Raw genomic sequence first — 24,002 nt, 5'->3', positions numbered from 1 at the left:
GTCAAATAATTAAAAAAATGTCTGAGGAGGAATCGCCGACGGACCAAAGTACCTGAAGCATTCCAACTAATCCATTGTATTGTTTACTGGCCATTTCGTTTAAAGTGTGAGAGAAAAATAGACGAGTAGACAGATACCAAGATATTTGTACATATTAGCAACAGATAAGACCTGGTCGTCTGGAGGAAGAGAAGACATCTAGAGACCCTCTGTCTGCACTATCCAATGTGCGGCACGTTGTCTCTCTTCCTCCCGAACCCCACCCCTCCACTTGATCACAACCCTCGGTTAATATAGACAGGATCAGAGTGAACTCACAGGTCACACGAGGTACTTACACAGCCATCGGGATGATTGCAAAATAAATAAACGTTAGCACTGACATTAATACCTTCAGATAAAGTGATTGGGCTAAGGTCGGTTCTGCTGGTGTTTAAAAAACGATTGAGATGGCAACATGGTGTGGATGGCAGACGGATGGAAGGAACGCTAGAGAAGTAAGACGGAAAAAAGAAAAAAAAAAAAAAAAAACCCGGAGCGGTAGGGGTTGGGAATGAAGCTTCGCTGACTGTTATTACAGAAGTAGAGTTTTCTCCATTTGTTCCTTTACATTTGATTTTTTAAAGAACTTGATGATAAGGCGCAAAAACACACTTAATGGAACTAGGGGGAACTTGAAAGACAAGAAAAATGATAAAAAAAAAGTATCTTTCTTTGAGATATGTGCCAGATATTTGGGAAGATAATAAACTGAAATGAGTTAAATGTAATTCGTTCAGTCTGTTAATGATTTAATAAATATCTAGAGTATGCAATTCTCGTGAAAAAGTTAAAGGCAATAATTTTCATCTGTAGTATAAAACTACACGCACACACAGAGGAGAGATAAAGAAAAAAAATCGTAAATCTCTTTCTTGTACATTTAAAAAAAAGAAATACATAGAAGAACTTGTTTATTCCATAAGAGAAAACAACAAACGTATGTCTTGTACCATTCGACTTGAGATGCGCAGCTACGCCTGCTGCCAGTTCCTGGTGGTCCACCGGACCAATCAAAGTCCGTCAGTAGATGGGTTGAGTATGATTATAAAAGGCTGACACACACCTGTCAGGTACCTGGTGCTGCGGTGACAGTGACTGTGAAGGTGTCCCTGGTGTCCACATCTACAGGAAGAAAAAGGAAATGGTTCTGTTCAGACAGCTGTCCACCCTGCTGTGTGCGGCGGTAAGTCGTTCTCTCTGGCACCTCCATCGACAAGACCTTTCTGAGAGTTTCAGAAGGACGTTGTCATGTTTGCTGGACGAATTGTTTATTCACTGCGGTGAAAGAGATATTACAGAATGTTCAATATTGTTTGAACGTCTTATCATAATTCATTTCTGTGAAGGTCGATACCTGGGTTGTCCCCACACAAAGATACTCCATTGTAGTTCCTGGTTCTACAGCGGTTTGGTTTTGTTTTTAAACTGACCCTACTTAATCGCTCTTTATCTGGGTATCTTTTATTTATTTTCTTATTGTGCCTGACTGCACGTTCATCTGGGTACAGTAAGGATGTCTTATAAAGAAAGCTTCGGTGAGGTGGAGTGTGCCATAGTCTGGGAATTAGTGCCATTGATGTTGAGCAGAAGGTCACCCAAGGCTCACCCGGAGTAGACTGGACGATCACACCCTCCCGCCCTGACTCCTGCACACCGGCATATAATATGTAGGTGATTTATAGAGGGAGGTACACTCACCCTCCACCTTTACTCCCCTCCAGCCAGCATACAAGCAGCTGATTTATACGGGAGGAAGGAAAGTTGTGCGCCATTCATTCCGTACTCTAGACACGATGAACCACTTAGAATACAGCCCCCCCCCCCCCTGCTTAACTATACTATGTGGTTAAATTATTAGACACGCACAAAGCACACGGGACAAGGGGATCCACTGCAATCGTGTGATGGTGGACATATTACAGACTGGGGCCTCTTGTTACAGGTCCTCGTCTGCATCCTGAAGCCGAGTGAGAGTCAGATAGGAGCAGCTTGTCCTTCTACAGGGTGTAGTACTGTCATACCAAACAGCGACTGTCTTAACGGTGCTTGTGAGTGTAAACAAGGCTTCTATGATGACCAGGGAAGCGACTGTCTTCCTAGTAAGTGTCTCATGCTTCGATTCCTCCGGCTGTCTGTCTGCATATATGTCTTTCCGTTTTTTTTCTTACATCATCATAATCATCATCATCATCATCATCATCATCATCATCATCATCATCATCATCATCATCATCATCATCGCTTTCGTCTTGAAATATTTTTTGCAGCTGTCATTGTTAAAACACTGCTGATTATTCCTCTTGGCAGAAAAAGGTTTGGGAGATGCGTGCGCTTACAACGATGAGTGTCAGGATTCCAGCCACTGCGACGGTGGTCACTGTGTCGGTACTGCTAACAACACGACTGTTGGCACCACGACTGTTGGCACCACGACTGATGTCACCACGACTGTTGGCACCACGACTGCTGGCACTGCAGGTCAGACATTTGTCTTACACCCTCGTAGAATGATGCGACTTCTAAACAGTCTGCTCGCTGTATAGTAAAGTAAACAATCTAAAGTAAACATCTGATCCGTTTAGCTGAGTAAGCGATGTAGAACAGCGTACTTCGTCTTGTAATACCGAAGTCTGGGCGAAAATACTAAAGTAATTGTGAAAGTTGTCTGGAATCGCTCAGCTTTAATCGTGGTACTCTTTACTACTCTTTACTACTGGCCTGTAGATGAGAGATTTGCAGCAAGGAAAAAAATGTTCTTTGAGATCTGAGTTTTTTTAAAAATTATTTCAGACCAAAACAATCCAAGCAACGGCGCACGTACTGTTATTTCCATAGGAGACAGAGCTGTGGTGATTCAAGGGTTCCTGCAGTACGTGATGGTCAACCGGAACTGATGTCTGAAGTCTGAGCATGCGCAGGGAAGATGTGGCTCCCACTTCCCTCGATTATTGCGTTTATTCTTTATTCATGCGCTCTTGTATATCAAGCGTTCTATTTGCTGTCTTTTTTAAAAATTAAATGTGTCGCACGTGATGACTTTTTCTTACCAGGTGTACAGGAGAATGTAGCTGTGACCTCACTGCGAGCCTGTGCTGTCTCTTGTCCACATGTGGACTGTATGTCCCACAAAATCGTCTCAGTAGGCCACACCTCTAAGAAATAAAACTGTTCAAATAAAAATGCTAATATTTTTGAAGGTCCTAGTGTCGCGTCTCGATTCATGTGCGTGTGTGTGCGTGTGTGTGTTCGTGTTCCAAGATTAACAGGTTAAAAGAACATTCTAGAGGTCTGAGCGACCGATGCATTCACTGATCGCGAGAACGGGAACATCTCTGCACCAGTGAACATTCAGAGGCCGATATTACTTGTGATGTCAGGTGACTGACATGTCCAGGTGTAAGAGCTTGTCTAAGGTGTCCTCCCGTCCAGGTGTATCAGGTGCAGGTCATCTGCAATCCCCACCAACATCCTGAGCTTTGAGAGGACAGACACGCAGTTATGTCCACAGGAGCTCGCATAAGTAAATCTTATGGATGTAAATATTCTTGTGGTCTGGTGATACTGATGTGTCGGTGTGTGTGTCTTGTATGTGTGTCCGCCTGTGGTTATTTCTGTACGTAGGACAAAGAGAAAGTCAGTTGCTGTGAACACACATATACACAGAGTATGTCGCAGTTACACAGACGGCTGCACTTGATTAATAAACAATTACCTAGGTGGTGCAAAAGGAAGTTTCAACCTAGACAGAGCCCAGTAACACTTGTAAAATTAGATTTTGTTTTACAACTCATCATCAAACTACACCTGGGAGGGGGGATTGTGTTACTTTTGTATGTACATAGGGGAAAATGTGTTAATTGACTACTGTTACTAACTCTGAACTATTCCCTTCTTCGTCCTTTTAATGTTTGGAGATTGTGAGGATGGGTGATTGGGTACACACTGTACCTCACAGTGAGATTCCCTAGTCCACTCACACCAACACCATCAACAACAAGCTCCAGACCTTTACCAACCGATGTCTACGCCATATTCTGGGAATAAGATGGCCTGAAAAGATCTCCAACAGCACTCTGTGGAAAAGAACTAACCTGAATGCCACTAGCCAAGACATCAAAAAGTGCAAGCAGGGTTAGGACAGGACAGGACAGGACACACCCTGCACAAACCAGCTGACACCATTGCCAGGCAGGCACTTGACTGGAACCATCAAGGGAAGAGGAGAGTTGGGAGACCGAAGCAGACTTGGAAAAGAACAGTAGAGAACGAGGCAAGGGACGTGGGGACCACACGAGCCCAACTGAAGGGGGAGGCTGCCCTATACCGGGTCCGCTGGCGAGGTGTTGTTGCTGCCCTATGCTCCTCAAAGGAGAAACAAGGAATAAACGAAACTAATCTAAACAGCTGTCAACAGCTGACACCTTTATACAGGAAGAAGCTGATAGTCGTCAAGGTCTACGGTCACAACAAGGATCACATACCTGGCTATCCGGAGCCGGAGATAGTAAACAGAACTCAAAGAAATGACTAGATCAGTCCAGAGAAACAAGGTGTTGACATTTTCTGCACAAGTTTGACAAAAATTGAGACGATCTATCCTATCTGATCACTTTCCTACCTTTCGGTCAGCATGGCGTCTTCTCCACACGAGAAAATGTACCGGGGTGGGTAGGTGATGGAGATGGTAATAATATTAAAAAGTATATGATAAGTTTTCAATAACATTCACACCGGTTTAACCGCATTCAGTTAAGTGGTTAACCTTGAGAGAGAGACTGTCCCCCAGTCCAACTGTCAGCACCCTCCCACGATCTTGAGACCAACGTGGCCTTGGTTGTCTCCCTCCTTTCCGGGGACCTTCCCTTCTCCCCTTTATCAAACCCCTACCTATCATTAATATAGACTGGATTAGAGCGAGTTTACAAGTCACACCAGGTATTTCAACAACCACTAGGATGATTACAAAAGAAATAAAGTTGGCACCCGAACAGACGAAGTACTCGGGTTGGAGTCGGTTCTACTTACCAAGAGCTGGGTGTGGTGTGATGGCAACATGATGTTGACGACGGACTGGTGCAAGGAGCCATAGGAAAGTCAGGAAGGAATGAAAAGTGTCAAAGGTATTTGGGATTGGGCCTCGGTGACTGTTGTCACAAGAGATAAGCTGTCTTGAATGATTATTTTACAGTCGATTTTTGAGAACTTGCTGATAAGGAGCGAAAACATTCTTAATTCTCGTGATCAACCGGAATAGAAACAGCGCCAGCCACGACAAACAAGGTGACGACAAAAACGATAAGAAAAAACACATGCGATATGTTGGGTACAAGTCAGGGTTGCCACTTGGTAAAAACTGAAATGTGGGGAACGGGAATTTATGTATCCTGTGAATCAGTATTTAGCATAGTTAATATTTAGCTTAGCAAAACAGTTACACGAAGTAGTTTTGTCTGTAATTTTAGACCACACAGAGACAGAGAGAAAGAGGAGAGAGAGAGTTGACAAACTTTTTCTTGTATATTTAAATGAAAGAAATACATGTTTGTTCGCAAAAAAACAAAAAATATATATTGTCTTGTAGCATTCCTTTTGAGAGACTATCAGCCACACCTGCTGCGAGTTCCGGGTGGTCCACCGGACCAATCAAAGTTGTCCGCCAGCAGGTAGGTGTGATTATAAAAGGCTGACACACACCTGTCAGGTACCTGGAGCTGCTGTGACTGTCACTGTGAAGGTGTCTATCTACAAGTAGAGGAAGGAAATGGTTCTGTGCAGACAGCTGTCCACCCTGCTGTGTGCGGCGGTAAGTCGTTCTCTCTGGCGCCTCCATCGACAAGACCTTTGTGAGAGTTTCAGAAGGACATTGTCATGTTTGCTGTTTGTACTCAGTAGACCGAGAAAACCTGAACACCTTCGGTACACAGTGTTCTGTCTACAGACAGGTGATGGCCAGGATCCTTTCTATCACGAAGAAAACTCGCCAGACAAAGTTAATTTAACTGAGCTGAGGAGAGAGATTATTAGAAACTGTGTCCAGTGCAGTATTACTGAGAATTTTACTGACTCTTCCAGCTGTTGCTGGTGGTGCAGTAGGAATATTCTGTAAGTGGAATGTAATTATCTGATATACACAATGTTTTTACAGAGTGGGGATGGTTGCTGTATCCACTGAGCCATCACCTGACATTCTGCACTAGATAAAAAAAAAACTAGACAAACATAATGTGGTGAGAACGTTAAGGCAAGTTTTTTTTTTTTTTTAGGTTTGATGAAGTAAAATAACTTTATTATTGAATGTATCTGAATTAACTGACTTGAAATTTTATTATTGAGTAGAATTGAAGTTTTATTACTGAGTTGTATTATGGAAGAGGCATAACAATGTGTGTGTGTGTGTGTGTGTGTGTGTGTGTGTGTGTGTGTGTGTGTGTGTGTGTGTGTGTGTGTGTGTGTGTGTGTATGTTTTATGGTAAGGAAATATTTGCCAGTTAGTTAGATGTTAGTGCGAACTATCATATTATAGTACTGAAGGAATTGTTTACGTACTGCAGTGAAAGATAGATATTAAAGAATGTTCATTATTGTTTCAAGATCGTTAATACGACGGAAAAAATAGAAACAATGAAACAATAATATTCTTTACGCTCAACTCTGACCTTTCACTGAACTCAAAGATTGAGACACGTGTCGATCGTAATGTGTGTGAAGGTCGGTACCTGGGTTGTCGTCACACAAAGACACCACAATGTGGTTCCTGGTTCTACAGCGGGTTGTGTTTGGGTTTTAAACTGACCTGACTTAATCGTTCTTTATCTGGGTATCATTTATAAACAGGATTTTACTGTGCCTGACTGCACGTTCATCTGGCATAGTCAGGATGTCTGGTAAAGAAAGCTTGGGTGAGGTGGGGTGCGCCATAGTCTGGTAATGAGTGCCATTGATGTTGAGCAGAAAGTCACCAAAGGCTCACAAGGACTAGACTGGACGATCACACCCTCCCGCCCTTACTCCTGCACACCCGGCATATAATATGTAGGTGATTTATCGTGGGAGGTACACTCACCCTCCACCTGTACTCCCCTCCAGCCAGCACACAAACAGGGGATTTATCAGGGTGAAAGAAAGGTTGTGCGCCATACATTATGTTCTCTAGACACGATGAATCACTTAGAATACAGTCCCCCTACATAACTATACTGTGATACTTTGTGGTTATCTTTACTAGACACGCACAAAGCACACAGGACAATGTGATCCACTGCAATCGTGTGATGGTGGACATGTTACAGACTGGCGGTCTCTTGTTACAGGTCCTCGTCTGCATCCTGAAGCCGAGTGACAGTCAGATAGGAGCAGCGTGCCTTCCTACTACAGAGTGTAGTGCCATACCCAACAGCGAATGTCTTAACGGTGCTTGTGAGTGTAAACAAGGCTACTATGCTGACCATGGAAGCGACTGTCGTCCTAGTAAGTGTCTCACATGCTTCGATTTCTTCGACTGTCTGTCTGCATATATGTCTTTCCGTTTTTTTCTTTCTTTTCTTTCATCATCATCATCATCATCATCATTGTAGAAAATATATTTTCTACTTTTGTGGCATTTTGTGTAGTTAGTGGATTTAGTGTGTTAGTCGGGTGGGGGTAAGGTTGTTACAATGATTAAAGCAGTGAACTGGTCAAGCTGGCGGCATATCGGCCCGACTGGCGCGCCAAATGTCTGGCCGCCCATTCATCACCAGCGGCCAGTCGAAGCTAACGACAACAATCGACGTAAGCGACAGCGAGTCAACCATGGCCAGGGGGAGACCACCGGATAACAGCCCGACCCCTCTTGTCCAGCTGAAGGTCGGGGACCGCCTGAGGCGAGCAACGCCCCTTACACCTGCGTCCAGACCCTTGCTACACCTCAAAGGCCAACGGGAGGAAGCTACGCCCACCGGAAGAAGGAACCAAGTCTGGCGAGGGGCAGAGAACGTCACTTCTCCAAGTAGCGAGCTGGTGAGCGGCCGCTGAGAGTCCGTCTTAGAGATCATAGAAGACGTTAAAGTCCACGTGGGGGACTGAACTGTGATGTGTGAATTTGGATAAGCAGGAATTTGTGAACTCTCGTTGAAGTCTGCATAGGACTGAACTGTAACTTGTGAATAGTGAGCAGTGGAATTATTATCGTGAGAAACTATCAAGAAGAAACACCAGAGAGATAAGTTTTAAGATATACTTGTAGCCACTCTGCTATGTAGATATGTGTATATATGTACATCTTTTCTTTCATTATATTCGTTATTCATGTTAAAATCTGTATTCTGAGGAGTGTTTTGGAGTGAGCGTGTGGACGCATGCTGGACGGGTGCATGCGAGTGGAAATTAATCCTTGCGCGCAGGACCCACACGTGGCAGTCCATTACAATCATCATCATCATCATCGTCGTCGTCGTCGTCGTCTTGATATATTTTTGCAGCTGCTTGTTAAAACACTGCTAATTATTCCTCTTGGCAGAAAAAGGTTTGACAGATCCGTGCACTAACAACGATGAGTGTCAGGACTCCAGTCATTGCGACGGTGGTCACTGTGTCGCTATCACCACGACTGTTGGCACCACGACTGTTGGCACCACGATTGTGAACACCGCAGGTCAGACATTTGTTTTACACGTATTGTTGTGCGACTTCTTAACGGTCTGACCTGTGTAGCAAAGTAAACAATCTAAATAAGCGCACATTGTCTTGTAATATTCAAGTCTGGACAGAGAATCATAAAGTATTTATGAAAAATTTCCGAAACCTCCACAGATGTCATGTTTTGCTTTATTATATCAAAATTGGAGTTGACAAAACTTATAAAAATTTTCCCGGAAATGAGTGTAGTCTCTAACACCTCACTTAGCCAGCAAATGTCGTTGAACAGAAAAATACAATCTGTTACAACATGAACTCAGCAATATAACCTTCGTATCACACGAATGTATATTTTTTTTAGTTAGGGAGCTTAGAAGTTATCACACTGGATGGGTGGGAACAATCATGAGCTGCTTGACAAATAACAAACACAATATCAAACCAATATGAGTGTCTGTAGGTTATTGTCCTTATCAGACGTTTGCAGTGAAAGATGCAGAGATTGAGCAGGTCACTGGATAAATGTATATTTTTGTGTTTACATTGTTTCAGGCACAAACAACAACAGCCACAACAACACCTCCAATGGCGCACAATCCTCTGTTTTCACAGGAGACAAACTTCTGATGATTTCAATGTTCCTGCTGTACCTGCTGGTGAACCGGAACTGAGCTACAGTCTGAACATTGAAACTGTGGCTGATACTTCACTCGATTACTTCTCATTAATTTCTTTAATCATGACATCTTATTTGGATAATTAATATGATACTCATGAGATTTTTGTTTTCCTTTTAGACAGCCCAATCCTTCAATCAAGAACATTTTTTTGTAGTTTTCTCTACAATCTGGACATCTGTTTCATGTATTTTGTACGACTCCAATCTTTCAATATCAACTTATTCGTTGTGATTATGTGACATTTTATTTCTATCCATAACATCTATCTTAACTGTAGTTGGGGTACAGCATGACACAAAGTATTGTGGATTGTACCACAACATGACACTAAGACTGCTGGAGGTCAAGGGTCATAATTTTACTACTAAATAAACTTCTTTCTATTTCTGATAAATTTTTTATTGTTGTCAGCACAACAAACTTGTTGACTGATTGACTAATTAAATAACGATTGCGTGATTGATTAATCATTAAAAATAAACTTTTACTAAATATTGTTATAACCTATTTTGCATGTTTCTTTAAGCAAAGTAGCCGTAGTTTCGTTTATATTGGAAACAGTTATATAGGTTTGTGTATCCTAATTTATTTCAAAACATAAAAACTATGGAGATTAAACTACAACCCTTGCACTTAAAACTTCTTGAATTTTCATATTTTTAAGTACATACATGTTTTAGTGTTTGTCATTCCTATCAAAGTGCCCAACATATGTTTGCTTCGGAAAAGCCGAGCGTCCCAGAAACTGACCAACAGAAACTCAGAAAATGAGATGAAGACAAGTGATTAAGGAAGCAGAACCTCATAATTATGACTCATTGTCTTGTGTTATTCATCCACTGCTATCTTCTCCACTTAACTTTTCTCTCTCTCTCTGTCCCATGTAACAAAGGCACGTGGCTCCCAGTACATCGAGTGAGGGGGGCGACAGTTTATACCGGGTAGCGAGGTGCCTAGTTACACTCTTTTTTCTTATTCTGTCTTTCCTTCTTTCTTTCTTTGAGGAATGACTAGTCGAGCCACGGTTCTACATTCAATATAGTGATCCACAGATATTTTAGGCGGGCGGGAGATATCCTGGGTACTAACCCCGTTGCCGCGAAGCGTCCCCGTCATAAATCCATGATCGCCATATCGTCCAACATCAAAAGTCAAATCGACCCAGGTCAAAAGGACGTATCTCTTGCCTTACACAAGTAGCTATTAGTGTCAAATATTACCCACAGAGCCACATGATGGAAAGTCATATATATATATACACACACACAAGCTCAGCCTCCGATCTCCAACAGAACCATACCAACAAGTTCAGCGCCATCTTACTAAACAAGAACAGTTGCTTGAAAAAACAAATCTCACAAAGTACATAAACACGATTTTCTATTTCATGTAAATTTTTCAAATTGTATCTTAATTTATAATGAGTGTAGCTGACTGCTATCGCCTTCGCTTCTTTAGTGTCAGCACCATGCTCTCTTCTCCCCTGTGTTGTCCTCAAACTTCAAATCTGGTGTTCTGACAAATTTTTTTTTTTTTGCTGCCCTACACTTGACATTCCAGACATTGCTTATACCAATCCTTGATCTGTGAATATCAACTTTAAAGTCCGGTGCTGGCGGGAATGGAGTGGGCATAATGATAAGTATGCTGAAACTTTTTGTTTTTGAGACCAGCATCCATTAGCATTATGTTTGTGTTTTTCTCTTTAGTAAAGCGCTTAAAGCCCGCCTGGTGGAGGAAAAGAGATATATACGTCAACTTTGTTGTCATTATTACTATTATTATTAGTAGTAGAATTAATTTGGAGGTTCGTGTTAAACGTATATGCAGATGTTCAGTTAACACTGTTTGACTGGCCGTTGTATCCACTGACATCATCTGACATTCTGGGGGAGATTAAAAAAACTGGAAAAATTGCAAAGCAGGAGATAAAATATTTAAAACCGAAAGTTAAAATTTAAAAAGTTTATGAACTAAATTAATTTTATCTCAATTCCTGTCAATTTCGATGACAGGGTCGTCCCCAGAGAAAAGTACCGCGATGTAGTTTCTGTTTCCGGCCTTTTCTGACCCAGCTTGACCTCACCGTGACCTGGAGATAGTCACGTTTTCTTGCCGTGCCTCTCCGTGCTGTGACCTGGGTAAAATCAGAATTTCTGGCAAAAAGCAAAGGACAGTAACAGGTGGTTTATTAATTTATTTAAATAAACTTGAACCGTGTGCTTCGAGGTCAGGGACGTGACGGGGAGGGGGGGGGGGGTCCGGCAGGTGCGGGGTCTGGGGTGTGTTAAGGGGGACAACTCTGTCTACTGCATCCCCCCTCTGTACTCTCCCCCTTCCTCACTCGTAAGTGAAGCAACAAGGAATAAACAAAGCGCAGAACTGGAAATATGACACATACGACTTCATTTTAAGAAAAGTTTTCTTATGTAGTATTTATATTTATGTTTTTATCATTATTTTGTTAAAGACTAAGGCAGAGTATCATCTGTAGTATAAAACTACGCGCGCGCACACACACACACACAGAGAGGAGAGATAAAGAAAAAAAATCGTAAATCTCTTACTTGTACATTTTTAAAAAGAAATACATAAAAGCACTTGCTTATTCCATAAAAGAAAACAACAAACGTATGTCTTGTACCATTCGACTTGAGATGCGCAGCTACGCAAGATGCGAGTTCCAGGTGGTCCACCGGACCAATCAAAGTCCATCAGTAGATGGGTTGAGTGTGATTATAAAAGGCTGACACACACCTGTCAGGTACCTGGTGTTACGGTGACAGTGACTGTGAAGGTGTCCCTGGTGACCACATCTACAGGTAGAGAAAGGAAATGGTTCTGTGCAGACAGCTGTCCACCCTGCTGTGTGCGGCGGTAAGTCTTCTCTCTGGCGCCTCCATCGACAAGACCTTTGTGAGAGTTTCAGAAGGACGTTGTCAGGTTTGCTGGACGAATTGTTTATTCACTGCGGTGAAAGAGATATTACAGAATGTTTAATATTGTTTGAACGTCTTATCATAATTAATTTCTGTGAAGGTCAGTACCTGGGTTGTCCCCACACAAAGATATTCCATTGCAGTTCCTGGTTCTACAGCGGTTTGGTTTTGTTTTTAAACTGACCCTGCTTATTCGCTCTTTATCTGGGTATCATTTATTTATTTTCTTACTGTGCCTGACTGCACGTTCATCTGGGTATAGTCAGGATGTCTGATAAAGAAAGCTTGGGTGAGGTGGAGTGCACCATAGTCTGGTAATGAGTGCCATTGATGTTGAGCAGAAAGTCACCAAAGGCTCACCCGGAATAGACTGGACGATTACAGCCTCCCGCACTTACTCCTGCACACCCGGCATATAATATGTAGGTGATTTATTGTGGGAGGTACACTCACCCTCCACCTTTACTCCCCTCCAGCCAGCACACAAACAGCTGATTTATCAGGGTGGAAGGAAAGGTTGTGCGCCATACATTCCGTACTCTAGAAACGATGAACTACTTAGAATACAGTCCCTATTCACCACTAAACTATGAGTCTTTGTGGTTATCTTTATTAGACTCGCACAAAGCACACAAGATAAGGGGATACACTGCAATCGTGTGATGGTGGACATGTTACAGACTGGCGGCCTCTTGTTACAGGTCCTCGTCTGCATCCTGAAGCCGAGTGAGAGTCAGATAGGAACAGCGTGTTCTTAGAAAGTGTCTCACATGCTTCAAATCCTCCGACTGTCTGTCTGTATATATGTCTTTCCGTTCGCTTTCGTCTTGAAAGATTTTTGTAGCTGTCATTGTTAAAACGTTGCTGATTATTCCCCTTGGCAGAAAAGTTTGGGGAGCGGCGTGCACTGATGAGTGTCAGGATTCCAGTCACACAGAGATAGGAAACAGAACTCAAATAAATGACTACATCAGCCGAGAGGACACAAGGTGTTCACATTTTCTACAGCAATTTGACAAAAATTGAGATGATCTACCCTATTTGATCCCTTTCCTACCTTTTGGTCAACATGAATTCTTCTCGTGAAGAAAATGTAGAGTGGTGGGTAGGTGATGGAGATGGTAATATTAAAAAAAGTAGATGATAAGTTTTCAATAACATTCACATCGATTTAACTGCATTCAGGAAAGTGGTTAACCTTGAGACTGAGAGACTGTCCCCCAGTCCAACTGTCAGCACTGTCCCACGATCTTGAGACCAACGTGGCCTTGGTTGTCTCCCTCCTTTCCGGGGACCTCCCCTTCTCTCCTTTATCAGCCCCCCTACCCATCATTAATATAGACTGGATTAGAGCGAACTCGCAAGTCACACCAGGTATTTCATCAACCACTAGGATGATTACAAAAGAAATAAATGAAGGTTAGCACTCACACGAAGTACTCGCGCTGGGGTCAGTTCTGGGGGATGGTCTGACGACATGGCAACATGATGTTGACGACGGATTGGTGGAATGAACGGTAGGAAAGAAAGCAAGGAATGAAAAGAGTCAAAGGTGTTTGGGATTGGGCCACGGTGACTGTTAGCACAAGAGATAAGCTGTTTTAACGATTCCTTTTACAGTCGATTTTTGAGAAGTTGCTGATAAGGAGCGAAAACATTCTTAATTCTCGTGATCACCCGGAATAGAAACAGCGCCAGCCACGACAAACAAGGTGACGACAAAAACGATAAGAAAAAACACATGCGATATGTTGGGTACAAGTCAGGGTTGTCACTTAGTAAATACTTAAATATGTGGAATATGAATTCATATATCCTGTGAATTAGTTAATTAATATTTAGCGTACCAGGTTTCTGTAGCAAAACAGTTATGCGAAGTAGTTTTTGTCTGGAATTTTAGACCGCACAGAGACACAGAGACAGAGAGAAAAAGAGAGAGATGACAAAATCCTTCTTGTATATTTAAATGAAAGAAATCCATGTTTGTTATCATAAAAAAAAAATGTATTGTCTTGTACCATTCCTTTGAAGAGACTATCAGCCACACCTGCTGCGAGTTCCGGGTGGTCCACTCGACCAATCAAAGTTGTCCGCCAGCAGATAGGTGTGATTATAAAAAGGCTGACACACACCTGTCAGGTACCTGGTGCTGCGGCGACAGTGACTGTGAAGGTGTCCCTGGTGACCACATCTACAGGTAGAGGAAGGAAATGGTTCTGTGCAGACAGCTGTCCACCCTGCTGTGTGCGGCGGTAAGTTGTTCTCTCTGGCACCTCCATCGACAAGACCTTTGTGAGAGTTTCAGAAGGACATTGATAGGTTTGCTGTTTGCACTTAGTAGACCGAGAAACCTGAACACCCTCGGTACACAGTGTTCTATCTACAGACAGGTGATGGCCAGGATCCTTTCTATCACGAAGAAAACTCGCAGACACGTAGACAAAGTTAATTTAACTGAGTTGAGGAGAGAGATTATTAGATACTGTGTCCAGTGCAGTATCACTGAGAATTTTACTGACTCTTCCAGCTGTTGCTGGGGGTGAAGTAGGAATATTCTGTAAGTGGAATGTATTTGTCTGAGATACACAATGTTTTGACAGAGTTGTGATGGTTGCTGTATCCACTGAGCCATGACCTGACGTTCTGCACTAGATAAAAAAAAAAACACAAACAAAACAAACAAAAAAACAAACAAACAAACCAAAATGACTAGACAAATGTAACGTAGTGAGAAAGTTAAGGCAAGTTAGATTTTTAGGTTTGATGAAGTAAAATAATTATATTATTGAATGTATCTGAATTAACTGACTTGAAATTTTATTATTGAGTAGAAAAGTTTTATTACTGAGTTGTATTATAGAAGAGGCATAACAGTGTGTGGGTGTGCGTGCGTGTGTGTGTGTGTGTGTGTGTGTGTGTGTGTGTTTTATGGTAGGGAAATATTTGCCGGTTATTTAGATGTTAGTGAGAACTTTCATATTATAGTACTGAAGGAATAGTTTACGTACTGCAGTGAAAGAGAGATATTAAAGAATGTTCAATATTGTTTAAAGATCATTATTACGACTGAAAAAATGGAAACAATGAAACAATAATATTCTTTACGCTCAACTCTGACCTTTCACTGAACTCAAAGATTGAGACATGTGTCGATCCTAATGTGTGTGAAGGTCGGTACCTGGGTTGTCGTCACACAAAGACACCACAATGTAGTTCCTGGTTCTACAGCGGTTTGGTTTTGTTTTAAACTGACCCTGCTTAATCGTTTTTTTTTATCTGGGTATCATTTATAAACAGGACTGTTTTACATTGCCTGACTGCACGTTCATCTGGCATAGTCAGGATGTCTGGTTATGAAAGCTTGGGTGAGGTGGGGTGCACCATAGTCTGGTAACGAGTGTCATTGATGTTGAGCAGAAAGTCACCCGAGGCTCACCCGGAATAGACTGGACAATCACACCCTCCCGCACTTACTCCTGCACACCCGGCATATAATATGTAGGTGATTGATTGTGGGAGGTACACTCACCCTCCACCTGTACTCCCCTCCAGCCAGCATACAAACAACTGATTTATACTGGCTGAAGGAAAGGTGCGCCATACATTAAGTTCTCTAGACACGATGAACCACTTAGAATACAGTCGCACTACGTAACTATACTATGAGACTTTGTTACAGGTCCTCGTCTGCATCCTGACGCCGTGTGACAGTCAGATAGGAATAGTGTGTCCTACTGCAGGGTGCACTGTCATAGCCAACAGCGAATGTGCTAACGGTACTTGTGTGTGTAAACAAGGCTTCTATAATGACCATGGAAGCGACTGTCTTGCTAGTAAGTTTTCGATTCGATTTTCAAGCTTCGATTCCTCTGACTGTCTGTCTGCGTATCTTTCCGTTTCTTTATTCTTTCATCATCATCCTCATCTTCGATCATCCATCCATCCATCCATCTCCTCCTCCTCCTCCTCCTCCTCCTCCTCCTCCTCATCATCATCATCATCATCATCATCATCATCATCTCTTTCGTCTTGAAAGATTTTTGTAGCTGTCATTGTTAAAACGCTGCTGTTTATTCTCCTTGGCAGAAAAGGGTTTGGGAGCGGTGTGCACTAGCAAGGAAGAGTGTCAGGGTTCCAGTCTCTGCGAAGGTGGTCACTGCGTCTCTGCTAGTAACGCCTCGACTGGTAACATTTGTCTTACATTAATGTTGTGTGACTTCTAAACGGTCTGCTCCGTGTAGCAAAGTAAACAATCTAAATAAGCGCACTTTGTCTTGGTATATTCAAGTCTGGATTGAGAATCATAAAGTATCTATGAAAATTTTTGGAAACCTCCAGAGATGTCATGTTTTACTATATTCTATCAAAAATGGAGTTGACAAAACCCTTACAAAACTCTTTCCTGGAAATGAGTGTAGTCTTTACACCTCACGTAGCCAGCAAATGTTGTTGAACAGAAAAATACCATCTTTATGCAGCGATTACGCAGGTCACAAGATAAATGTATATTTTTTGCATTTAAATTGTTTCATAGACAAACAACAACACTGGCTCACATACCTCTGTTTCCACAGGAGACAAACTTCTGATGATTTCAATGTTCCTGCTGTACCTTGTGGTGAACCGGAACTGAACTGCACTCTGAACATTGAAGACGTGGCTGATACTTCACTCCATTACTTCTCAATTATTTTCTTTAATCATGACCTTTTATTTGGATAATTAATATGATCCTCATGAGATTATTGTTTTCCTTTTAGACAGCCCAATCCTTCAATCAAGAACATTTTTTTTTTTTGTAGTTTTCTCTACAAGCTGGACATTTGTTTCATGTATTTTTTACGACTCCAATCTTTCAATATCAACTTATTCGTTGTGATTATGTGACATTTTATTTCTATCCATAACATCTATCTTAGTGTAGTTGGGGTACAGCATGACACAAAGTATTGTGGATTGTACCACAACATGACACTAAGACTGCTGGAGGTCAAGGGTCATAATTTTACTACTAAATAAACTTCTTTATATTTCTAATAACTTTTTAATCGTTGTTAGCATGACAAGCGTATTGATTGATTAATTGAATAACAACTGCGTGATTGATTTATCAATCAAAAATAAACTTTCATAAAACTTTGTTACAATCTATTTTGCATGTTTGTTTTTTTTTAACACGGTAGTTATGTTTCGTTTATATCAGAAACAGTTAATAGAGGTTTATGCCTCGCTTATTTCAAAAGTGTGCTTAAAAATCATGGATATTAAACTATGCAACCCTTGCACTTATAACTTATTGAATTTACATATATTTAAGTACATACATATTTTCGTGTCAGTTATTCCTATCAAAGTGGCCAACATACGTTTGTTTCGGAAAAGCTGAGCACGCCATAAACTGACCAACAGAAATTGCGATGAAGACAAGTGATGAAGGAAGCTGCCCAACGGCAGAACCTCATAATTATGACTCATTGTCTTGTGTTATTCATCCACTGCTATCTTCTCCCCTAAACCTTTCTCTCTCTGTGTCCCATGTAACAAAGGCACGTGGCTCCCAGTCTATTGGGTGAGGGGGGCGAGGTGCCTAGTTACACTCTTTTCTTTTATTCTGTCTTTTCTTCTTTATTTCTGTGATTGAAGAGCTACTAGTCGAACCACGGTCCTACATTCAATATAGTGGTCCACGGATATTTTAGGCGGGCGGGAGATATCCTGGGTACTAACCCCGTTGCCGCGTCACAAATCCATGATCGCCATATCGTCCAACATCAAAAGTCAAATCGACCCAGGTCAAAAGGACGTATCTCTTGCCTTACACAAGTAGCTGTTGGTGTCAAATATTACCAACAGAGCCACATGATGGAAAGTCATATATATATATACTCAGTCTTCGATTTCCAACAGAAGCATACCAACAAGTTCAGCGCCATCTTACTAAACAAGAACAGTCACTTGAGAAGACACACCGGAAGAACAAATCTCACGAAGGTGTATAAACGCGATTTTTTATTTAATTTTTTTTTTCAAATTGTGTTTTCATCTATACTGCGTGTAGCTGACTGCTGTCGCCTTCGCTTCTTTAGTGCCGGGACCATGCTCTCTTCTCACCTGTGTTGTCCTCAAACTTCAAATCTGGTGTTCTGACGAATTTTTCGTTTTGCTGCCCTACACTTGACATTCCAGACATTGCTTATACCGATACTTGCTCTATGAATATCAACTTTACAGTCCGGTGCTGGCGGGAATGGAGTGGGCGTAATGATAAGAACGCTGAAACTTTTTGTTTTTGAGACCAGCATCCATTAGCTGAATGTTTGTGTTTTTCTCTTTAGTAAAGCGCTTGTAGCCTGCCTTTAATGGTGGAGAAAGGCGCTATACAAATGAACTTTGTTGTTTTTGTTATTATTATTTAGTTTGGAAGTTCGTGTTAAACGCATATGAAGATGTTCAGTTAACACTGTTTGACTGGCCGCTGTATCCACTGACATCATCTGACATTCTGGGGGAGATTAAAAAAACTGGCAAAATTGCAAAGCAGTAGATAAAATCTTTAAAACCGAAAGTTAAAATTTAAAAAGTTTATGAACTAAATTAATTTTGTCTCAATTCCTGTCAATTTTGATGACAGGATCGTCCCCAGAGAAAAGTACCGCGATGTAGTTCTTGTTTCCGTCCTTTTGTGACCCAGCTTGACCTCACGTGACCTGGAGATAGTCACGTTTTCTTGCTATGCTTCTCCGTGCTGTGACCTGGGTAAAATCAGAATTTCTGGCAAAAAGCAAAGGACAGTAACAGGTGGTTAATTAATTTATTTAAATAAACTACAACCGTGAGTTTAGAGGTCAGGGACGTGACGGGGGGTCCGGCAGGTGCGGGGTCTGGGGTGTGTTAAGGGGGACAATTCTGGCTAGTGCATTCCCCCTCTGTACTCACCTCCCCCACCTCACTCGTAAGTGTATCAGCAAGGAATAAACAAAGCGCAGAACTGGAAACATGGCATACACAAATGGGTTTTAAGAAAAGCTTGTTATGTTGTATTTATATTTATGTTTTTATTATTATTTTGTTAAAGACACATGTAATTAAATAGATTAACAGTTTAATAGACCACTTACACTGTGGAGAAATGAATAAAATTATTGTATTGATTGATTCGCAACAAGGAACGGCAAAATGGTTTGTAAAATGGTCTGAAATGCGCGCGCGTGTGTGTGTGAGAGAGAGAACAGCCTGTGAGAGAGAAAAATTCCCCTCCTACTCCATTTCTGCTCTCCCACGGGTTCTGGACAAGAGCCAAGGCAGCCCAGACCTTCCTCATTTCAGTCACCTTTCTTATCAAAAAAAAAAAAAAAAAAACAACAAAAAAAAAAAGAAACAAAACAAACAAAAAAAAAATCCCAAACAACCTATTAATGTGCAGTCAATGTGTACCTGCAACCAGCTCACACAATATTTGCACCCCTCCCCTGGGACCGTTAGGTTTTAAATAAAATTCTTTTCGTTAAAACTCGCGATAACGTCCTAAAACAATAATACCACTGACTATTGCCGGGAAAATTATGGGGTGGGAACGAAGAAGATGGAGGGAGTGTGAAGAAGACACCTGCGAGGAAAGATCACTCGGACAAAGAGGCTATTTCTACATGAATGAATGTTCTGCTCTTATCGCTACTTTATTTCCGAGAAAGGAAGTAATGAGTCATTAAGACCTTGCAAAACAAGTCGACATGGAGTGTGTGACTGCCACAAATAAAGACAAAGCTTGCTAAGAAACGACAGACTGACCACAACACACACACATCCGGGTCTTCTAAGGTTGTACGTAAAGTTTATCAGTTACAGAAGCTCCACCAATCAAAGTTCTCCACCAGCAGAAGTGCGTTGTCCACAACATACCTTGGTGACAACGTCTACCTGTGCGGTGACCACAGTCGCTCGGTACCACACCTTGGCGATAACGTCTACCTGTGAGGTGACCACTGTCTCCACGTTCCTCCGTCACACGTGTGACGTCATTACAGGACATGGCGACGTGCGGGCGGGTGTCCGCCATGTTGTGTGCAGCGGTAAGTGAAATAATCTTTGTTCCTGAACATCCAGTAACGGCACGGTTCTGAAACTTTCTGAACTGATCTCTGTCGCACGTGTTTAGTGAATCGACAAGTCACAAAGTTCTGGGCGCTGGCAGTGTTTAACATGGAGACACAATAATCTATGCACCCTAAACTTTAAATACACACACATCTCTCTTTCTCCCAGCACAGAGATTTATTTTTTATTTATATGGAGTAGGGACACATCGACTGCACGGTGCTCACCGATGCAGGCAACAATTTAATAATTAAATAAGAAAGTTAAATATTGACGATCATGTAAATACAAAACTATCGGGCTCCATCCTCAGTAGTATCGCCGCTGTACACAGGACTAACGAGAGAGTGACAGGGAATTAAATAAATAAATTGAAATTTGACAGAAATAATAGATATATTAGTTAACTTCACCTCACTCTACCTTGATTTTTGTTTGTTAGAGGTTTTAATGCTTTTATTTAGTAAGAACGCGATCGTGACACTAGTCAAGCTCCCTCGGGTTCAAAGTTCGAAGTGTAAAAACATATTGAACACAAAACAGTTGTCAAAACCAAAAAGAAACATGCGAAATAAAATGAAGTCAGTGTTTGTTTGTCATGATGTTACTTGTAGACAAGACCGGTGTAGAAAGTGTCGATGTTGTATATCTGCTGCTTGATCTTTGTTTAAACTTTTTGTCGGAGTTGGTTTTAACAGCTTGTGTTTTGTGTTGTTGGCACTGATGTCGGAAAATCTCTGTATTATTGCAAGTCCTAAACTTGTTTGTACTGTATGGGTAACCATCACTTTTGAAATGACAATGAGTGCAAACTCCATCTGATTGTCAAAGAAAACATTCAGCAGCAACACATTGTGTCTTATCGAGGATTGCATCTTTATGCTCTGTTTCCAGCTATGTTCACAGAGAGAGAGAGCACGAATGTTTCAAAGTTTCTATAAAACCTTGAATGGTTTCTGGAGGTTTTTCTGGTGGGAGTGGGAGTGGGGCGGTAGTTTTATTGAAACTTCACACAACAGTCTGTCGTAGTCCCCATATGCGACAAATTTGTCCCGTTAAAGGTTCATTATTTTTCCGAACAAATATGTGCGAATGCTTGATCAAACTTTGTAATCTTTAAGTAAGAACGTTGCCAGGCTTGTACTCCTTTAGATGACACAGCTATCATGTGTGTGAACTCCATTTTAGGATATACTGATATGTTCTCATCTTAATTATCTTCACTAATTACAACTGAGGTCCTCCTGTTGATGCGAGATGCATGCTGGGCTCAGATCAGGTACGCCTGTCCCCCTGACCAGTGCACTTCCATCCCCAATGCTTACTGTGACCAGTTCGCCTGCGCCTGCAAAACTCTCTTCTACGGAACTGATGGCGAAACCGTCTGTCACTCCAGTGAGTAGAGAGCCCTCTAGTCTGTCTGTCCTTTTTCATATCCGTTCGATCGTTTGATCATTCGGAGAAATACTATACAGTGTTGAAGTTCATAATGATAACGACATTATCTTATTTCCTTAACATAATTATCAAATAAACTATTATAAAGATATTTTCTCATCATTTATTTATTGTCATGTCTCGTCAGGAAAACTGATCGGAAGTGACTGTGTGATCAATGACGAGTGCGTGGAGCATGCGCAGTGCGAAGATGGAACTTGTAAACTCATCTCCAGCCAGAAGTGTGAGTAGGAAGACCGTTTGTTTTATACTATTATCCAGTCGTGTGAACGTCCTTGTTGAGCCACAAAGACTATTTCTCCATTCTCTGTGTGTGTGAGAGGAGAGAGGTAGTAGACTTTCTAACTTCCTGCATTTGCTGTCCATTTAATTGCCAGGTTAAAGTTTTACAGATCTGTCAGAAAATGGCGGTGCATTACGTCACAAGTTGCGCTAACATGTTCATAATTAACAAATTACGTCATCGTCATCGTCATCAGTAGCAAATTACGTCATCGATTACTTGCAGCTTGAGCGTCATCACAGTAAACAAAGGGGACACCTGACAAAGGGGGTCACCACAATCACACAGGTGGAAAAAAGTTTCTGAATACGAAGGAGGAGGAATTAAGAAATTTGAAAGTAAAGGGAATCGAGACAGCATATCTAATACTTTCTTTTTTCTGTCTGTTTATTTGTTTGTTTCAGGCAAAGCCTCTCGTGTTTCAGTTTCTCATGTTTCTTCTGCAATCATCATGGCTGCTGTGTTGAGCACGTCTCTCTCACCTTGACCCTAGACTGATAGACAATGTTCTTTCTATCATGTAAACGACAGCTGATAAAGTTGTCCTATTCGTGTTTGTACGTAGATGATTTGGCTCGGCGCTGTTGAAATATGCATACAAATATTTATGAATGCTGACATGTCTGTGAGTGAGTGTATGTGTGTCGGTGTCTATGTGTTACATGCATGCCGTTCTAGGTGTTTTGCTGTTAGTTACACCGCTCATGTAGGGTTCATTTGTTTCACTTTCTTTTTGGCATAAAGCGTTTAGTAAACACAATTTTATCTCTCCTTTTTGTTATACTGCACAAAATTACACGTCCGTGCATTTTTTATGTGCCCTCGACTTTGGAACATAAGGGACACAACTCGTGATTGAGATTAATTTTTTGTTTTGGGTTGTGTCCCTTTGACCAGACCATGCTTATTTTCTTTGGACCAACCTATGGCGGGCAAGCATGTTCTCTGCGTTTAGTTTTTGACAATGATTATTTTAAAGTAACAAAGCAACATAAAAATGTTTGGCGAAAAATGGCAAACGGTTTTCAACAGTATAGAAAGAACAACAATGAACAAACACTGAAGCAAGGTTTACGTAACTTTCATGAACGACGAGCTCTAGAGATATAAATAGTTTCTGCAAAAACTGCCATTGTTGTTGTCACTGTGCTGAGTACAGAATAATTATCCAGCTGATTCAAAATAGCATTAGAATAGGTATTGTAAGAGTGTATAAAGACTGTTACTCTGTGTGTACTCTGCGTGTGTACGTATTGATATGACTTTCAATAAGTTATATTGGATACCCAGTCTAATTTATGTTTTAATACCGTTTTGATAAAGAATTTTTTTTTTTTTTTTTTTTTTTTTTTTTAGAGTTAGTCATGACGAAATCTCTGCTGTGGAAAGAAACTTTCACTTCCCAATCCTTTGCTTAAAAGAATGTTCAAAGAAGAAAAACACTCCAAAAGTAAACACTGAAGCAGCGAAAGGAACAACATGGGGGTGGTGGCCGTTAAGGTTCATGGCTCAAGAAATAAACATGACCGAGATTTGAGTCAACAAGCTAGGGTGGGGTCATCAGGCTGATATCACACACTATCGCCAGCTACCGGCGACAAGTGGCTCATCGTTGCTGTTTCCTTGGATTTTTTTTTACCTGACGGAGTTAAAAACCACGGAGTTGAATAACTCGGTTAGGCTAGAGTGAATAACTCGGTTAGGCTAGAGTGCAACCAAAATGTCGAGACGTTTTGTGTTGACTTGGAATGTCAATGTCTCCTTTCTGTAGTGCAACATCGCAGAACCTCTGACATTCTCCACCCCTCCCCTCTGTTTTCCTCTCGTCATGCCTTCCCGCCCTCTCCAGCTCCTTTCCGTCAGCGCCATCCATCACCCACCCCATTATTT

At 41.5% G+C, this 24,002-nt stretch overlaps 4 protein-coding genes across 7 annotated transcripts; all 4 read left to right on the top strand.

Annotated features, from left to right (window-relative positions):
* Positions 1–530: 530 nt before the first annotated feature.
* On the top strand, positions 531–3,238 carry LOC112566546. 2 transcript variants are annotated; one of them, XM_025242773.1, is made up of 4 exons: positions 531–1,225; positions 1,985–2,141; positions 2,350–2,520; positions 2,878–3,238. In XM_025242773.1, the coding sequence occupies exons 1-4, from the start codon at positions 1,184–1,186 to the stop codon at positions 2,934–2,936; spliced, it is 429 nt and encodes a 142-aa protein (XP_025098558.1). In that variant the 5' UTR covers positions 531–1,183; the 3' UTR covers positions 2,937–3,238. The 2 variants fall into 2 exon arrangements, with proteins under 2 accessions (XP_025098558.1, XP_025098557.1); XM_025242772.1 differs by having other exon boundaries at positions 2,833–3,238.
* Positions 3,239–5,074: 1,836 nt separating this feature from the next.
* On the top strand, positions 5,075–9,726 carry LOC112566371. The gene is made up of 5 exons (XM_025242529.1): positions 5,075–5,322; positions 5,637–5,845; positions 7,353–7,509; positions 8,540–8,674; positions 9,211–9,726. Exons 2-5 carry the CDS (start codon positions 5,804–5,806, stop codon positions 9,327–9,329), a joined length of 453 nt encoding a protein of 150 aa, XP_025098314.1. The 5' UTR covers positions 5,075–5,322; positions 5,637–5,803; the 3' UTR covers positions 9,330–9,726.
* A 4,072-nt stretch (positions 9,727–13,798) lies between these two features.
* Positions 13,799–17,428, top strand: LOC112566435. The gene is made up of 5 exons (XM_025242636.1): positions 13,799–13,989; positions 14,311–14,529; positions 15,957–16,110; positions 16,364–16,462; positions 16,852–17,428. Exons 2-5 carry the CDS (start codon positions 14,488–14,490, stop codon positions 16,908–16,910), a joined length of 354 nt encoding a protein of 117 aa, XP_025098421.1. The 5' UTR covers positions 13,799–13,989; positions 14,311–14,487; the 3' UTR covers positions 16,911–17,428.
* Positions 17,429–19,699: 2,271 nt separating this feature from the next.
* LOC112567280 lies at positions 19,700–22,872 on the top strand. Of its 3 annotated transcripts, none has more exons than XM_025243911.1 (4): positions 19,700–20,346; positions 21,646–21,766; positions 21,957–22,052; positions 22,517–22,872. In XM_025243911.1, exons 1-4 carry the CDS (start codon positions 20,305–20,307, stop codon positions 22,597–22,599), a joined length of 342 nt encoding a protein of 113 aa, XP_025099696.1. In that variant the 5' UTR covers positions 19,700–20,304; the 3' UTR covers positions 22,600–22,872. The 3 variants fall into 3 exon arrangements, with proteins under 3 accessions (XP_025099696.1, XP_025099695.1, XP_025099697.1); XM_025243910.1 differs by having other exon boundaries at positions 19,774–20,346; positions 21,610–21,766; XM_025243912.1 differs by lacking the exon at positions 19,700–20,346 and adding an exon at positions 21,337–21,432 and having other exon boundaries at positions 21,610–21,766.
* The last annotated feature ends 1,130 nt before the right edge of the window (positions 22,873–24,002 follow it).

This window comes from Pomacea canaliculata, linkage group LG6 (assembly GCF_003073045.1).
Source record: "Pomacea canaliculata isolate SZHN2017 linkage group LG6, ASM307304v1, whole genome shotgun sequence".
In the NCBI taxonomy this organism is placed as follows: domain Eukaryota; kingdom Metazoa; phylum Mollusca; class Gastropoda; order Architaenioglossa; family Ampullariidae; genus Pomacea; species Pomacea canaliculata.
The sequence above is the reverse complement of the archived record's forward strand: the minus strand, read 5'-3'. Positions and strand labels throughout refer to the sequence as shown.